Source organism: Akebia trifoliata, chromosome 6, assembly GCF_017979445.1.
Source record: "Akebia trifoliata isolate Shusen 1 chromosome 6, ASM1797944v1, whole genome shotgun sequence".
NCBI lineage: Eukaryota > Viridiplantae > Streptophyta > Magnoliopsida > Ranunculales > Lardizabalaceae > Akebia > Akebia trifoliata.
In genome coordinates, this window is record NC_141380.1 from 3,685,279 (window position 1) to 3,703,035 (window position 17,757).

The following is a 17,757-nucleotide window of genomic DNA, read 5'->3' on the forward strand; positions in this document are numbered from 1 at the left end:
AGAAGCAGGAACTGGGAGTAAGAGCAACAATGCCAAACATAAATGGTTACTTTATGACTCAAAACAATTTATATTGCGAAATTGGAAAGCTAAACATAACATGACTGCATAATTCCTCTTAAGAACCTTCCTTTTAGAATCACCATCTGACTTGAAATTCTAGTAAGTTAAAAATTATATTGGAACCAGTCTACATTGCACTTATCAATGTTCAGCCAAAGAAGTAGCCTTCTTCAAGCTTGACATGGGGCCAGCAAAGTATGTAAGGAGCTGCCCCTACCCCACACACACACACAAATGAAGATGAAATCTTTGTTTCCATAAGATATGATGGTACATATTCTTTAATATATTTTAATTTGATATGAGAAGTGAATTGACTATCAAACCGAAGGTCTAACAGATAAAAGAATTTCAAGTACCCAGTATACATGGAACACAAAGTATCCAGATGCCTTTATCATTATATCAATAACATCATTGATTTTGTACATAAAAGACCAAACGAACAAAATGAGAAGTTTTAATATTAAACTAAATCAATCAAAGTGGAACTAAATTATGAATAAAAAAACAATTAATATTGCCCTTAAAATGCAAAAAATATAAAACAAACTATTAAACATAAATATATATATATATAATATATATATATATATAGAAAAAAGAAAAGGATAAGTATAGAGCACAGAAAGAGAAGTAGATATAGAAAGAAATGGAAATTAGATCAATAGAGGTTGAACAAACTACAACACATTAAAAGTAAGAAAGAAAGAAGGAAAACGAAGAAGTTGATTAAACAGCAGATTACATTCAAGTCCCTCGATTAGGTTTCAGAGGAATGAAAGGGCATGACCAAAGGAGGTCACCCTAGTCTTCTTCCATTTCACTGCACTCATCTGCTTTCTACTAACAGCTACCAAGGTGCAACAGAGGGCAGAGATTCTTTAAAATCAAAAGAAATGCAAAACATGGTATAAAAGAAAGATTACCAGTAACATTCTATGGTCCAAAAGCTACTGCACCATATATGTTTACTTGAGAAAAAGATTATTAATTGAAAAACAGGGCATAAAATAAATATTATACTTAACATTCAGAAATTGTTTTAATAAAATAAAATAAAAAATAAAAAATACTAACTTTCTGCAAGTGCTCAAGGTTGAACAAGAAAAAAAATGGTAGGAAATCAAAATTTTATAGGGAAAAATAATAGAAAATCGCTCATGAGAATTGAAAATTTGAAAGAAACACGAGAAAATCAAGAATAACTGAAATTCTTAAATGTAGAACAAAATGAGAGATATCAAGTGAAACAACTCGAAATCCTAATTAATTCAACAAAATCATTAAAGAAAAAAAAAACATAAAAGAGGAAAATCTTACCTGACATTAAAATATGAACATTATCATAATGGATTTGAGAGACTTCGGCCCTAGAACCTGAAGTGTCAAATAATAAAGTCAATTTTATTATCTGAAAGCGATTAAGAAAAGTCAAACTTGACGACTGGATAACCACTTATCTCCCTCTATAAATACATGACTCCTTTTCTTCTGAGATTATCGTAGTCTTGTGTTAGAATCCCATCCTAACTAAGAGATAGGAAATAAAGTTTAGAGAGAAAAAATTATGAGGTTTCTCTTAATCTTCATAATCTTTCCTTTGTTAGAGAGAGAGTGTGTATTTTTCTCATATGATAAGAGAGAGGGTATTGTCAATTGTGTTTTCCTTATTTATATAGAGAAAGAGTTGTATTTCTTTTGCAATAGTGAAATCCTTGTATAGTTTGCCCGTGATTTTTACTCCAATTTTTGGAGGTTTTTCACGTTAAATTTTGGTGTTCATCATTTTCATTTTATTTTTTCTTCTATACTTCAGTTGTAATTGTGTACCCCGTACCACACCTTCCTAACATGAAGAAACCAGCATTGTGTGCTGTGAAAAGGAAAATTTGAGAATTTTACATGTAGACGAAGGATCGATTTCTCAAGGTACAAATAATAGATAGATGATATATTGTTTTAAACACAATTTACAGGGAGACTGTAGAGACGAAAGACGTTGATCTTTTTTATGATAGAAAAGAAATTTACATAATGGTGTTATGGTCAAGTGAAAAAGTCGTACCAAATATGGGTAATATAATAGATAATAGATAGAAAAAAACATCTTTCAGCTTTGCCACTCGTGCAGATGAAAACCCAAGAAGTAGAATAGCCGACGGAGCGGAAAGCTTCACATCTAGGGTTTTGAGGGTTTCAGAAACCAGTGAAGATGGTGAGCTTGAAATCAAACCCTTATCTCACTCTATTTGTTCTGATCTATCAATTTTGTTTCTATGTGGCTTTTTGTAGACATTCAAGCGCAGGAATGGGGGCCGCAACAAGCATGGCCGTGGTCACGTTCACTTCATTCGATGTTCCAACTGTGGGAAGTGCTGCCCTAAGGTACATTTTCTATTTCCCTTCCTTTCAATCCTGTTTTTCTTTCGCGCTTTTAAATTTAAAGGGATTTATGGTGTCTGGAGGCAATTGGTGTTTTAATCCATTAGATATCAAATGTAAATCAAGATCCTATTTTTAATTGTTCTCTTTATTTTCAGAAATCAGTGATTGAAAACCCTAAGTTTGTTTGTTTGTTTGTTTTTTTTTTTTTTTGGGTTTAATTTGTTTTTAAAAGGATAAAGCTATCAAGAGGTTTCTTGTGAGGAACATCGTCGAGCAAGCTGCGGTTAGGGATGTTCAAGAAGCCTGCGTTTATGACGGTAACCATACCTCGATGTCCCCATCTTCTATTTTTTGCGCCCTTTTTAGTAGGGGCTTTTTTTTCCATTATTTATGATCCAGAATGAACTAAGTAATGGTTTTCTTAAGGTTATACTCTCCCCAAGCTGTACGCGAAGATGGAGTACTGTGTTTCGTGTGCAATTCACTCTCATGTGGTTAGGGTTCGCTCTCGCACTAATCGAAGGAACCGTGAGCCTCCTCAGCGCTTTAGGCGCAGGGTATGTATCAAATGCATAATTTATTCATAGAACGATCCAAAAGTTGTTTTTGTTTCCTGCCGCATTATATATCTTTAACTTCTTTCAAAAATTTAAGATGGTATGGTTAAATTTTTTATATAGATATTCATGCATATATCCGTAGTTGAGTGAATAAGTGTATCTAAGAATATGTATGAGCTTCAATTCTTCCGTGTGGGATTAGGTGTGAAATAAAAAAACTTCAGATTGAGAAAACTTGGCTTATACAAGTTGTTACCTACTTAGCCTAGCTGATGTTTGATAAAGTTTCTTTTGTGTTGGTCTTCTCAAACAAATTAACTCATTAGTGCCCTTTATTTCTAGGTGACTTGAGGTGCTTAATAGCTTAATGTTCTTTTGAAGTCCATAATATATTTTGCCTATTTATTGTTTTTGCACGTTTGTTGACTTATACATTGGAAGAGAGAACATGAGATTCATTGCGGTGTAATTCATAATATTTAAGAAAAGATTTTGTGAATTATTACCAGAGTGACTGGTAAGTGGCATCCTTTGGAAACTAAGATTTAATGCATGTGTGGCCAAATCAAAACATGAGTAGTGCAAAATTTAACTTGGACATTTTTAGAGATGAAGCACTTGTTAGGATTGATTGGTACTTGTATATCTCAAAGAAAACGTTTATTATTTAGGTCAAATCATACATAAAAACGAAAAAGTTTGTGGATGATGTGATTCATATAATAAATGTTGGGTGGATAAGGTGGAGTGCTTATGGACGTTAAGTGATCTTAACTGAAGGGAAATTTTTTACAAGAAAATAATAAAATCATTTTTTATGAATGTTGGGCAATTAAGAAACATGTTTATAGAATGGACATCACAGAGATGAGGATTTTGAGATATGTACGAGTGGATTAGGAATAAGAACACAAGAAACGTGTATATTTGTGGAAGTTTAGGCATTTTCCAGTAGGAGATAAAATAAGGGCATGTTTGATTGCACATGGAAAATAGGGTGGAAAATCAATTTTCATGAAACATGACATTTTTCAAGTGTTTGATTGCACATGGAAATGGAAATTCATTTTCCACCCCAATCAAAAAGTCCACCAAAACATGGATTTCACTTTCCCACCCATATTTTCCATCCCCAATTCTTTCCCCACTCATATCTTCTTCTTTCCTACCACTACCATGACCATTACACTAACCTCGTCGTCATCGTCATAACCGTCGCCGTCGTCACCGTTGCCGTCTCCGTCTCTATTATCACCATCTCCGGCCACCTTCTTTATCTTTCTCTCTTCTTCTCCTTCTTCTTCATCCCTCACCTCCTCCACCACCACGTTTTCCACCCATCTTCCTCACTTACCTCCGCCGTCGTCACCATCACCATCACATTCTCCCTTCTTCTTCCTCACTTACTTCCACCACCACCATCGCCACAGGCGCTGCCACCATCTCCGTCGTTGTCGTCGCTGCCACATCCTCCTCCCTCCCTCTTCCTCCTCAACTTCTCTTCTTCTTTTTTCTCATATTTTTTCCATGATTTTATCCAAATAAAATCAAACAATGAAATTTGATTTTCCAACCCCACCTATTTTCCACCACTATTTTTCCATGGATTTCAAATTCCATGGAAAGTCACTTTCCATGCAATCAAACATACCCTAAGTGTAAATCATTTTAAATGGTCTGGATTTCGGACACATGACAAAGAACGCCAATAAGAGCAACGATGAGGTCTAAGTAGCAATTTGGTGCAAATTGAGAGCTTTAAGAAAAGATGAAGGTTGAGAATGGCATGGAGGTAGTAAGAAATGATATTAAGGAACATGCTTTGATTGAAAATACATGGTTGAGTTAATGCAAAATAGAATTTCTTGTTGCCTAGCCCTGTAACTAGGATAAGGTGTAGATTGATGATGGTGGTAATGTTGAAAATATTTGTTTGCATTCTTGTTCTTTTTTTGAATTTCAGATTTGAATGGTTAAATAGGATTCTTGTTTGGCTATCCAATATTTGTATCAAGGCAAAAAACAATGACGATACTATAATATCTTTATCCGTGTGCTACACTGTTTGCCTATATGGTACTGTGATATGAAATGCTAGACCAACTGTGCAACAAGAATTTGATTACTGTGTATATTTGATTGTGCAGGATGATGCAGCGAAGCCCGGACAAGCACCACGCCCAGCTGGGGCTGCAAATCCTGTTCGGCCTTGAGATTTCATTGAGCCCAATGTGCTTAAAATATTTTGCGTCATTTTGAAACGTGGGTGGTGCCTAGGTTTTGACTACTTTGTTTTGAAGTTTATTTTTATCTAAAACCAGTGAAATTATGAAGATTTCTTTTGTTTTTAGATGGCATGAAGTTTTTTTTTTTTATAAATAATATAGTTCTCTCCATATATATCATCCGAGAATATTACATGGGAAAGCATTTATTTGTGGGTTGAACTGCTTACTGGTCCATGCCATTTGAATTCATGGTATTGGAGATGATTTGTTAGCTTACAAATTCTCCCTCTCCCTCGTGGTTACTTGTCATTGATGTACAGATTTGTATGGTCAGCAAAGTTTGCACCCATAATTCTCGAAGTAGATAAAGTTTTTATTGGAGTGTAAATGATTGGTATGAATTTATATTCGCTCCTTCCACACGGAATGAAGTAATGTACAAAACTGGTTTGAAGAAAAATAATGCGGTACCATATCTCCTCCTTCTCCCTCTCTTTTACTTACATTTATACTCTACTCAACCCTTTTACTTATAGTCTACTCAACTGACAATAAACTCAATTTTTTTTTATATTTTTTGTGTTAGGCATCTTCCATCTATACAAATAAAATAGATAATAAAAAAAAATACGAAACTTAATTTTTGTATATTACAAATATATCTTGGCAGTAAAAATAGATATTTATAATTAAAAAGAATTAAAACAATACGATTTGAAGTTTAATTTCTAAAATACCCTTCCATATTCTAAAATTACCCTATTTAATTTTTATTAATTAGAACCAATAAAATGATAAAAACTAGAGCTTATTTTTTTTATATTTAACTTTAAGTAAGAAATGGAAATATTGTTTGAATCAAATCAACCGAATGTATAAAATATATAAAATTATATTATAATTATTTTTTATGTGAGAATTCAACTCTACCAACCATGCACAGATTGCATGTGAATCTCAGAATACGTGGTATCGATAAACATGGATAAATCCACACTATCTCTACTAAAGGGAAAATCTTACAAGATTTCATATCCAAATACAATGAATTGGAAGAAAAAAATAAATGGCATCTAAATGCATCATATTTTTCAGATTTTCATATTTGAATTTTGGTGAAATATATATATATATATATGGTCCCATCGGCTGTCAATGTTAAGGAATCGACAAAGAATCAACGATTTTGTCCCATATGGGTTAAAAGCATTGGATTGGGTTGATTTTTTATGAGGATGATTTCTATGATGAGAAGATCATCCTCACAAAAAATTCGGCCCAATTCACATAGGACAAATTTTAGCTCTCAACGTTGGCTGTCAAACACTACCTATATATATTAATTTTTTTTTCTAGTTAAAAAATTTTTAGGGAGTCAAAAATATTTTATTAAGAAGGACTTAAATGGTCCATATTCTTTTCTAGAGGACTAATTGATACATATCCTCAATAAAGAATCCTTCAGAGTCATTCTCCCAAAAATAAACACCTCACATAAAAAGGGATTTTGTTAAAAACAGAAAAACACTTTCCTTACTGATTAAGATTTGAAATGTTACTGAGAGTCGTTGAACCCAAATAGAAGCAATTGGAAATCCAACCCAACAGCCCACTATCTTTCATGCAAACTCAGATCCAAAATGTATAATTCAAAAAAATAATGTTTTTTATTCTTGATCCAAGATTTTCAAATTGGACGGCTACAAAACTCCCACAGAACTTCCAAATTTTTAAATGCTAAAAGATTGCCTTTTAAAGGTTCATAGAATTTTGTCCTCTACATCCCTATGTCATCTGACCTTTTTTTTTTTTTTTTTTTTTATGCCACAAATGAACTCAACTGCCCAAATCTTACTAAGTTCGTAAGGATAGCCTTACTCTTTCTATTACTGAAATGCAATAAAAAACGACGTTGGACAGTCCAGCTATTCCAACGCTTTACAGTTGGACGTGTTAAATTATTTTTGGTAATTTTTTAACAATTTTTTAATAATTAATTAATAATCTAATCCTCTTTTAATGATTCCCCTATTTGAAAAACAAGTGAATGACTGAGAATAAGAAAAAGTTGAGCCGCCAATAAAAACTGTATCTCTTTTCTATTCTTTTGATTTTTCTACAGAAATGCTTATATTTAAAAATAAAACAAAAGCAAAGACGCAACTCTGACTTTTTTTCTTTTTTTTTTTTTTATATATTTTTTTAACTTTTTAATTTTAATTTGTTAACTTTGATTTTCTAATAAAGCTGCAAAGTGATAATTAAAGTGATGGATGAAAAAAAAACCACAAGACCCCCTTTCACTTTAACTGACCTCCAATGGGGTGATTGTGTCGACAAGACTCACTTTGTGTTAGTTTTACCCTTTACCCAAACACCTAAATCTAACAAAGGGTTATCTTGTAGCCCCATTTTTGTGTATAACTTTGGAGCCAATATTGCCAGAATCTTGAATGAGTTCAATGGAGATGGACAAACCAATCATCCACATTTCAAAGAGAACAGGAAAGCTGAGACGGCATTCATTCCATGTCATTTACATGACCAAATAGCTCTTCCCAATGAGCTGAAGCTTCTTCAGACGTCCGAAAAGACCAGATATGAGGCTTCATTTTCTCTCTAGCTTCTAGAATTTCCTGCATTAGAAGACCTAAAATTGTTACTACTTAAGACAATGTCAAGAAAACACATCAAACTTGAAGGGAACAACCTAGCATAGGAGCTGCATAAAGAAAACAAAATGAATGGGAAAAATAAAATAACGGATAAATGTGATATTATAGTCGATAACAGAAGCAGAAATGCCCAAGAGATCATCTTGACTGTGGGCCCATAAGATGATGGATTCCCATTCTTCTATGTCAGTGTAAGTGGCAGATATGGCAAGTGATTCCCATCCTGATGAGAGTATTGTTCAAGAGAGTACATTCTTGCAGATCCCTTTGCCTTTTACATCTTTTAGAATCTTTTAGTGAAGTTTTTCATTACCAACCAAAACTATTTGAGTATCAGTAATAATATCTTCCAATTATCATTTAAGTGAAAGATGTAGCTTTGCTAGGTCCAACTAGAGAGAGGGGCAAGAGAAAGGAAAATACTTATTTCTTTATCTAAGGCATGTCTTTATTGAAAAAATAAACGTTCAGGTCGTGTAAGTTTTTATTTAACATCTAGTAAGAAATTGCAACAAAAGAATGGGATGACAATAGTCAGTATCTGAGACACTCATTGATGCTAAAAACAAATGACAGCTCTAATAAACAGAAATGTTAATTTGTCCATGCAATTGTACTTTTATTCTTTTAACAAGTGTTAAAAGGGACAACCAAAGCCAAGTCGAGATGACCTACAAGAACGAAAACAAGTTGATACAAGGAAAATACAAACCAAAGCCCATGGGAGATATTACCCACCTCGATCACAATAAAGTCCCACCAAAAGAGAAAATCTTCAAAGAAAAAGACATCTAAATTCCCTGAAGATCGATGAGCACTTGTGCAACAATCTTTGCAAAGAAAGAACAATGTCCTGAAGCCCTCTTCATTGCCATCAAACGACTCAATTACATCGATCCTCATATTACATTGACCCTTTCTGTTGGAATAGTTTCAAGTCTGATTCTTTGGGGATTTTCTTTTTTCTTAAGATTCATAGAGTTGGAACTTTGCCGTGTAAGTTGCGAGTGGACCAGTGTAAAGCTTTTGCTGAGTTTTTTCTACCGCTCAGCTGACCCCTTCTTGCTTGATTCAGTTTTGTCCCTATTGGAGATAGATTCATCAATGTTTGATCCCTGGTTCCTCCTGTTCCTTTCTTTCTATGTGCACCAAAGAATGGGAAAATAAGAAGAAGAATGCAAAGGAAAAGCCATCTAGGAGAAAAGGTTGAGGTGGTTCAACTGCCCAACACATTCCTCGTTAAGGTCAGCATAGCCCAGCAAATGCCAAACTGAGAAAAGAGGAGTCCCCATACATGTCTGGCAAGGTTGCAATGCAACAACAAATGATACATGTATATGCCTCTTGCTATACACATAGATTAGAAATCAGCAATGATTAACTTCCAGATAATTAACTGATCACAACAAGACTTATATCCAAAGATACAATCCAAACAAAAAAGGCTATCTAGGATGAAGCACGAAACTATGATATGTTAGTTGACTCTCAGTTCATTTCTTGATTTGTGAGTTTTTATGGTCATATGGTCATTTTCCGCCATGAGCAGAACTAAGAGGCAACTATTGACCAAGAGCCGCTGTGCCGCCACCAACCCTCCTCCAAGAAGAATTGTGCTCTGCTATCAAAGGAACTTTTGAGTCCCAAATGACATAGGGCAGGAAACACAATCTAGAGGAAACAAGCAAGGTGGAACAAAAGGATCTCACTGAAAGTTGACCACCCTTGCTCTAGATCCATGATTTTTCCTCCTCGTTAAGAGGGAAAGAAAGCAAACTATCAATGCGTGAGATTAGGTTCGAGATTGCACCAATATCCCAATCATTTAAATTTCTCCTAAAGCCAAAGCTCCAGGATAATCTCTCCATCCTAGATCATAAAGTCCTTAATTATGCCTTCCTTGAAGAAACACAGAAATTTATCTTAATGTCCTTTTTTAAGAATAAAATCCTTGCACTAAATTTTCTCCCATAAATATGTTCCTATCATCTTGTCCAACACTAAAATAAATGACGTTTTTGAGAATTCTACGTGAACCAACATACGCCTTTCCACATGCTACACCCATAAGATAGAGAGGGATACTAGCATATTTCGATTAGATGACCTCTCTCCCATATTTTTGAGTCTCTTGCCTCTACCTGCATAACCATTTTCACAGAATGATCATATTCATATCCTTAAGATTCCTAATACCCAACCTTTTCCATTTCTTGGGATTGCTACTATTTTCCAGTCAACAAAAAAAAAATTAAGAGAATCATACTAAGCATGACAAAAGCAAACTTTAATTTATTTTTTGATCAATAGGCCTTCATTAAATTTCAAAAGCAAACGGGTGGTCGAGCAGAGCACCCAAACGGAAGAGGAACAAACACGAAGTTGCCTAAAACACTGAGAGAAGGACCTTGATCCCACATCCAAGAATGTCAACAAAACGATCAAAGATTAGACTCCAATCCCTAGAACCTTATTTTTCCAAATTAATTTTGAGACCCGAAGTAGCCTAAAGCAACATAAGGTGCGCCTCAAGTATTTTAACTGGTAATGGGAATCCCCCAAAAGCACGTCATCGACAAACTGGAGAAAGGAAAACCTCACCCCTACTAGTTGCAAGACACAACAAGATGAGCAATTCAAGGATAAACAAAACCTGAGAGTTTTGGGGGGGCAAGGAGGGGGAAAGGAACAAGGTCAACAAAATCCCTCAATCAGAAACACTGTCAGAAGGAAAAAAATACTATACAAATGAAGAACAATTTTACATTCATAAGGAAACTATAAAACTTACTAAGAAGGGCTCAATTTTCTAAACCAACATTGCCTTTGTTGTATATAAGAGGGAATGTTTTCCTAGATATAATGACTTCAACCTTCATAACTAGTATTATTTTTTTTATATGTAAGCAGGGGAAGAGAGAGAGAGAGAGAGGGAGGGGGGGGGGGGGGGGGGGGGGCGGTGATGATCCCAAGTCCATGTATTACCACATACAAGCTTTACCACCTAATCAAGCTAAGTTGTATGTATGCATCAATCATATATTAACTTTTGTTACTATTATGGTAAGCGAGACCAAACCTTTTTCCTAAGGGTGCATTAGTTTGCAATAAAACGTTCCCTTGTCAAATTCTATTTCTTGAGAAAAACAATTCCCAAGAAAATAAAATGCATTGGAAAACATGATATTGGTGTTTAATTGCATGTCTGGATATGATTTTTGTAGGGTTTCCACAAATAGAAGAGCTCTCTCTATCTTTTTCTTTCTCTTTTTTTTGGGCGGGGGAGTATGTGGAAAGTGAATCTCTGAAAATTTTTAAACAAAAACACAGAAATTTGATATTTTCCCAGCGACATTCCACACAAGCAAACTGGACCATACAATAAATATCCTCACTCCTTGAAAGTTGTCTAAAGATGGCGTTTGTTATAGTATGACGCCATATTACCAGTGTAAGAGTATAGGTTGTGATTGCAAAAGTAAAATCAGATAAGAAGATTGACCTGCACATCTGAAGATCGTTTTGTTTTCAGATTGAAACAATCAAAAAGAGCATTCCACTTATTAGAGCAGTTGTCAAGAACTCCAAGCCTGTAATATTGCTGCAACTGATGAACTGGAGCTGCCAAAGTATATTTGCCCATTAGTTTGACAACATGATATTAAATTATATATACATGTAAACAAGCCTCATTCCAACTATATGGGGTCGGCCGCATGAATCCTACTCCTCCATTCAATCCTATCCAAATCCATCTTCTGGTTTGGGTGAGACTCCTCAAAGAACCCATGTGTCATATTGCAAGCATTGCAAATGTTTGTTTAAGAACCCGTAAAAACAGGAACATATACTGTCAAGAAATTTAAGTGAATGTGATGCCAAATTACAAATTGAAAGCTTTAAGGGATATGTTAAATTTGCTACCAAACAACCAGTGAAGACGAAATAATTCAATTCAACTCAACTCGACATTTAGTAACTTTAGCCTATAAAGTGTACTTATATGGGTGCTTTTAGTTTGCAACTTTAAAGATTAAGAAAAAGAATGTTTAGTAATGAAGATTGGATTTAATGCTCAATGCAAACAGTGAGATGCTCTGCATATATGCATAGTAAGTTAGTAACCAAGTTTGGATTCAGCGATTATTCGTCGGGTAATCAGTCTGGTTAATTTGGATAAATTAACTAAATTTTCATAAGAAAATATGGAAATTTCTGGGGACTATAACTATACAAATTATATTTTTGGGTTTCTTCCCAGAACCCATCATCTTCAACCTCCCTAAAAATCCTATCTTGTTCTTGAGATTTGAAGCTTGAAGTAGATAAAAATTTGAGGTCGAAGGATAAAAATGTTGTCCTAATCGGCGATTAATTCCTCGATTTAAACGTTTGGTCACTTATTCGGGAAATTTTCCCTAAAAAAGATTAATATTTTTCAATTAAAAATCTCTTGATCGTGATGAAAGGAGTTGAAGAATCAAAGTTTCTCTAACATTGATCAACAATTACCAGTAACAATAACAGGTCACGTAACCATTAATTATCAACTACAACTGAATAACAAGAAACCTATCTCGACTAATATTAAAGCGTAAAATTTAACAAAGAAATTGAAATTTTCCGTAAAATTGAAGATAAATTGGGAATCGAGAAGCAATTTTAAATAAGGACAACAAAGGATGGATGGTGCGTACAGTAGCAAAACCAAAGAGCGTCGAAGCACTTGGTGCAGGATAACTGCTTGCGAAGATTGTTGGAGGGTTCTTCTTCCTTTGAAGCCATGGATCTTTCAGCTACGCTTGGATTGAGAGAAGAGAAAGAACCAAGTTTCTCCTGTTTGATTAGCATTCATAAGAGAAGAGAAGATAAATTATTTTTATCAAATGACTATTATACCCTTCATAGTCTAAAGAACAAAGTTCTACTTGTACAATGATACAAAATATAAACACTTAAACTCATTTATAAAGAACATGATAAATATTCATCTTCCAACCAAATATCATACCAAATTTTTTTTTTTATATAGTCAAATGACCATTATACCCTTCATAATATACAAATAACTATTGCACTCTACTAAAGAGTTGATAAATGAGTTGAGCTATAAGAAATTATTTTTAATCAAATGACTATTATTCCCCTCACCTAACACAGTCGTGTCAAAATCCATGTCAACATATGGCTCAAAATAATCAACAACCAAGTCCTATTCGGATCGATGGAAGTATAACAACACCCTTCATAAAGATTTCCTAAAATAACAGATTGTTCAAGGCAGTTGAAAACAAGCTTTTATATCAATTTCACAACCTTGTACTGTGGCTTGTGGCTGCTATGACACAGAAATCATGGATTCACCATCTCGACATTCTCCCAATGTCATAAAAAAAACATTAACATTAATATACAAAATAAACGAAAACTAACACATATATTAACTTCCAACTAATTCAAAAAGTAGTCTATATGTCCAAAAAAGTATCCCCAAAGTATTAATCAAGTCACATCACAAAAAATATTAACAAACTGAATCAAGAATCTCCAGCACCATTCAACATCTCCATCAAGTATCGCACACACCTCTCAACTGGGTTATTTGCATCATAAGGTTGTAATAAGAAAATCATGCATTTGCGATATCAGAGGTGATATGCAAAGTTAGGGGGTTTCACCACAACTACAATGTACAAAATAAAAAATCCAAAAATATCTACAGAAACATCCACATACTCACATGAGCACACTCACACAAAGGAATTACCTTACATTGAAGCTATTCCAATTTCATATTTTCTCATGACAGGGGTTGAAACATTTAAAAGAAGGTTTTGTAAGCATTTGAGAGGAAGTTGAGTCTAACCCACTCTATGTCCATGTCATCGATGCGTGTAGATCAATGCAAGGAGTCCACACAACTAAATGTTGAAATGGGTTGATGGGTGGCGCTGGAATCTCCACACCTCCTTCACCACAAGACTCATCCATGGGTCTGGCCCCTTGTCAATACTGAACACACCCAGCTTGGGAACCACTCTGAGAGCTTAATAAAAAGGTTCTTCACTCTCCCAATCATCTCAAACAAAAGTATCCCAAAGCTATAAATATTGTATCAAATCAAAAACTGGTTCTAGTTCTCTTTGGTATAAATACCTAAAGGTTTTTAATTCAGCTTTCCAACACTTCGATACAATACAAGTATACAAACACAAAATCAAAACATTTTTTATTTCGGAGATCATGCCATTGGCTTTGAGTTTTGGGTTTTGGTTTGACATGAGAGATTAAAGTTGAAACACATCATAGATATAAATATGGAAGATCCCATCCTCATGTTGTTAAGGACTTCTCTATTCGATTACCCGCAATTTATCAGGAATTAGCTGAACCAGATATAATTTTTTTTTTTTTTTTGGGACTGAACCCACAACCTCAAAGTTGGTTTGTAATCTGTCAAACCAACTTAGTTGTGGGTCTAAGCCTGAATTAGCCAAATAATTTCACAGTGCCAATGCATGTTGAATCCATCTTCATGAATCCAAATCCATGAACAATTCACACTCTAGCTGTTCTAATGGAGGATCCAATTGCAGAAAAAGATAGCAATCCAGAAAAGTATAAGACCAAACTTCCTTGATTAATCTGGGTTTTCAAAAGAAATACCTTCTTGATGACCTTGAGATCGAAGATGATGACTTCCCACTGTTACAAAAAAAAAAAGTGTGTGAAGGTTTTTGAAAAAACGAAGAAGAAGAGAAAAGTGTGTGCGGTTGTAGAGGGTTTCCTGAAAAAAAAAACAGAAGAATGAGGGAGAGGGAGAGAGAGAGAGAGAGAGGATACCTCAGGTCTCCTAATCGAGCTCGCCTCCTTCGTTCCACATCTCCAGTTTCTGAAATAAGATTAAACTTGTTTGATTACTTGGGGTGTAAGTAGCAATAATGAGGGACAAACTTGAAAGGTGAACTTCTTTCGCTTCTCTTCTCTCTTCGTCTCTCCACTTTTGGAGAGAATCAAATTTCACATTTTTTTCCTCCTCTTCTCTCCATTTCTCTTCTCTTCTCTCTCCATTTAACAATCCAAACAAGAGAAATGGAGAGAAAATAATTTTCTCTTCTCTTCTCTCAATCCAGTCATGGCCTTCGAGTCGAGAATAATAATAAATAAAATAATCGATCAGAAACAACAAACACTTCGTCTTAAGGCTGCAACTTGGGTGGGTAAAACTCGAATCCGTTGGGTTAAACTTGACCTTGGGTCAGGTCTCGATATAGTTAGCATGGATTTGGCCTCGGGTTTAGTTAATAAAAAAAATGTCTGACTCAAATCGGGTTGGACATGGGCATAGGTATTGGCCGATTCGATTTACCCGAATCCAAACTTAATATGATTATTGTAGAGGTGGAATCTGGTGATGCCTCGATCGACTCTCCTCTACTGAACTGAAGTAGCTACCCTGTCTCTCCTATAAGTACCGGTGTGCTACCTACCAATAATCCTTCAACACTCAAGTTAGAGTTGCAGAGAAAATAATATTCTAGAAGCAGAAAGTTCAAACCATTTTTTTTTCATTAATTCCTTTATTTATAGATTCTTCCTTCGAATTAGGATTTCCCCCTTAATTAAAATTTGATTTTAGGGAATCCCCTAATTCTAAGGATCCTAAACGGAATATGAATCTCTAAAATTGAGTCCAAGATCTTTAGGAGATATCTTTCGAGATCTTAGGCCTCAATATGGTGCATTATGAAATTATGCAAATCTTCGAATCATGCCTACCCTCCCAAGCAGACCAGGTTTTCATCTGCGTTGTCCTGCCTTACCAGTCAGGTTAGACACCACTACCATGATCTAACCTGTTGATGGACAGAATGGGATTTACTAGCTCACTCAAGATACCACTTAATTGGCTTGGACACATGTACAGTCTATATAACATACCATTATTATCCTCTACAATTGTAATTTTAAAATATTTGTTATCATGGTTTCTTTCACACTCAAATTTTATATTTTAATATGTAGATTTTTGTTTATCTATATATCAAAATTAATGTGTAATTATTTTCATTAGATAATTGCTCTGTTGTAAGTGCATTGTTTTAAGTGTAATTTTATGTCAGCATATAATAATTGTATTACAAACTTTAAATATTTTTCTTTTCTTAAAATTTACTATTACTGATAAAAACTAATTATTTTAGTTAATCTTATTGTTTTTTGTCTCCCTTTAAATTTTCTTATAATTTTATGTATATAAACTTTTAAAACACATTTTTAAGAAAAATAATTGTAAATTTGTAGTTTTTTTACACGCTACTTATCTTTATATAAACCCTTACTGATACTAAATTGCCTAGTATTAATAAGGAATGAATTAACCTGACTTGGCTGGGTTTTGGGTTGAGAATTTCTTGGTCAGGTTCAGGTTGGACAAGGGCGCAGGTTGGTGGTTTGTCAAGTTTGGGTTGGGCGCAGGCTGATCCCCAACTCGGCCAAGTTGGAACCTTACTTCGTCCCTACAATTTGTCTCTTAAATTTATGGCCAAAATGCCCACTATGATCTTGTGTTTTTACAAAATGACACTAAAAGTGTTGTTGTCATCCTAAGGAGTAGCACATCCACTTTAGGGTCCAAAATCTAAACCATTTTACCATAATTAGGTTTTTTAGATTATGATTATGAAGTATGGTCAAACAAGTTCAACTCGATTTGGACAAGTCAGACCCTCTCAAGCACGTTTTCTGGCATTATGATTGTACCCATGAGAGGGCTTGGATTGAGGTTCAAATGAGGATTTGATTTGATAACTGTGGGGGAAGATGGGGTATAATACATTCAATTAAGTGGACCAATAAGACACCTATGCGTCATTGCGTGGCCTTTAAAACAAAGTAAAGCTGGGTTGGAAGGGGCATGGTTCTTATCCTTGAAATAATTAGGACCAATCGATGGATGAATAGGCTGGCCAAGACATATAGTCGTCGGTGCAAATCAATTCCTTGAGAGGACTCAATCTGAGTGACATGCGTAAGAATTTGAAGCACTTCGAGAACTTGATTCGTTGGGGAAAGATTACAAAATTAGCAAGAAAATAAAAATGAACCTAAATGGAAGATTTCCTATGACCTACATGATCCTAATTAAAGTGAAATTGTTATACCAAATTAGAAATATATTAATATAAGAAATAATTGTGATTCATCACATAATTAACACGATAAAGATAAAAAAGATCCTAATTAAGATAGGATTTTAGGATATGTGCTAGATTTTCAAATAAGGAAATTACCAATGTGACAAGAACCATGGGAATCTATACATATAATTATCAACACACAAGTAAGGGGCTTTTTTATTCGTGTTCTAACTCAATCTTTGTGGTTCTCTTGTTAAATTGATTATTGAAAGGTCTTAATATGGGAAACCCTCCCATATTTAAAAGTTTTTTTAGGGAACATGAGAGAGATCATTCTTGGGATACTAGTATGAGGGGTAAGATAATTTCATTTTACGTACAATAACCTATTGTATTGGTACTAAATCAACCATGCCCCAACTGATAGGACCTTGGTTCGATAGAATGCAGGAATGTACGTAAATGATATTATACTAGAGTTTACTCATACTTACTCCCTTGTCTCAATCTTCATAAAATACTTCCATTACATTTGTATTATGGAGCAAACAATTATAAAAAAGACATAATTACTTCAACCATAATGATTTATAAATAACCCCCAAGAACATTGGATAGGGATTGTTTTGTACAACTAATTTGAAAGCCACAAGATTGAATGGATAGCAACAATGGTGATACTAGTCAAACTATATAGAAAGGG

General features: G+C 34.4%; 2 protein-coding genes across 5 annotated transcripts; one reads left to right on the forward strand and one right to left on the reverse strand.

Moving 5' to 3' along the window:
• The first annotated feature begins 2,122 nt into the window (after positions 1–2,122).
• On the forward strand, positions 2,123–5,383 carry LOC147399682 (small ribosomal subunit protein eS26x-like). Its single transcript, XM_086445139.1, has 5 exons — positions 2,123–2,281; positions 2,359–2,451; positions 2,684–2,768; positions 2,878–3,008; positions 5,159–5,383. Exons 1-5 carry the CDS (start codon positions 2,279–2,281, stop codon positions 5,222–5,224), a joined length of 378 nt encoding a protein of 125 aa, XP_086301265.1. The 5' UTR covers positions 2,123–2,278; the 3' UTR covers positions 5,225–5,383.
• Positions 5,384–7,515: 2,132 nt separating this feature from the next.
• On the reverse strand, positions 7,516–14,954 carry LOC147399683 (uncharacterized). Of its 4 annotated transcripts, none has more exons than XM_086445141.1 (5): positions 14,758–14,929; positions 14,581–14,619; positions 12,612–12,750; positions 11,417–11,535; positions 7,516–7,875 (listed from the first exon to the last, which is right to left on the reverse strand). In XM_086445141.1, exons 3-5 carry the CDS (start codon positions 12,697–12,699, stop codon positions 7,762–7,764), a joined length of 321 nt encoding a protein of 106 aa, XP_086301267.1. In that variant the 5' UTR covers positions 12,700–12,750; positions 14,581–14,619; positions 14,758–14,929; the 3' UTR covers positions 7,516–7,761. The 4 variants fall into 4 exon arrangements, with proteins under 4 accessions (XP_086301267.1, XP_086301269.1, XP_086301268.1 ...); XM_086445143.1 differs by lacking the exon at positions 7,516–7,875 and adding an exon at positions 7,896–9,053 and having other exon boundaries at positions 14,758–14,952; XM_086445142.1 differs by lacking the exon at positions 7,516–7,875 and adding an exon at positions 9,060–9,261 and having other exon boundaries at positions 14,758–14,954.
• Positions 14,955–17,757: the final 2,803 nt, after the last annotated feature.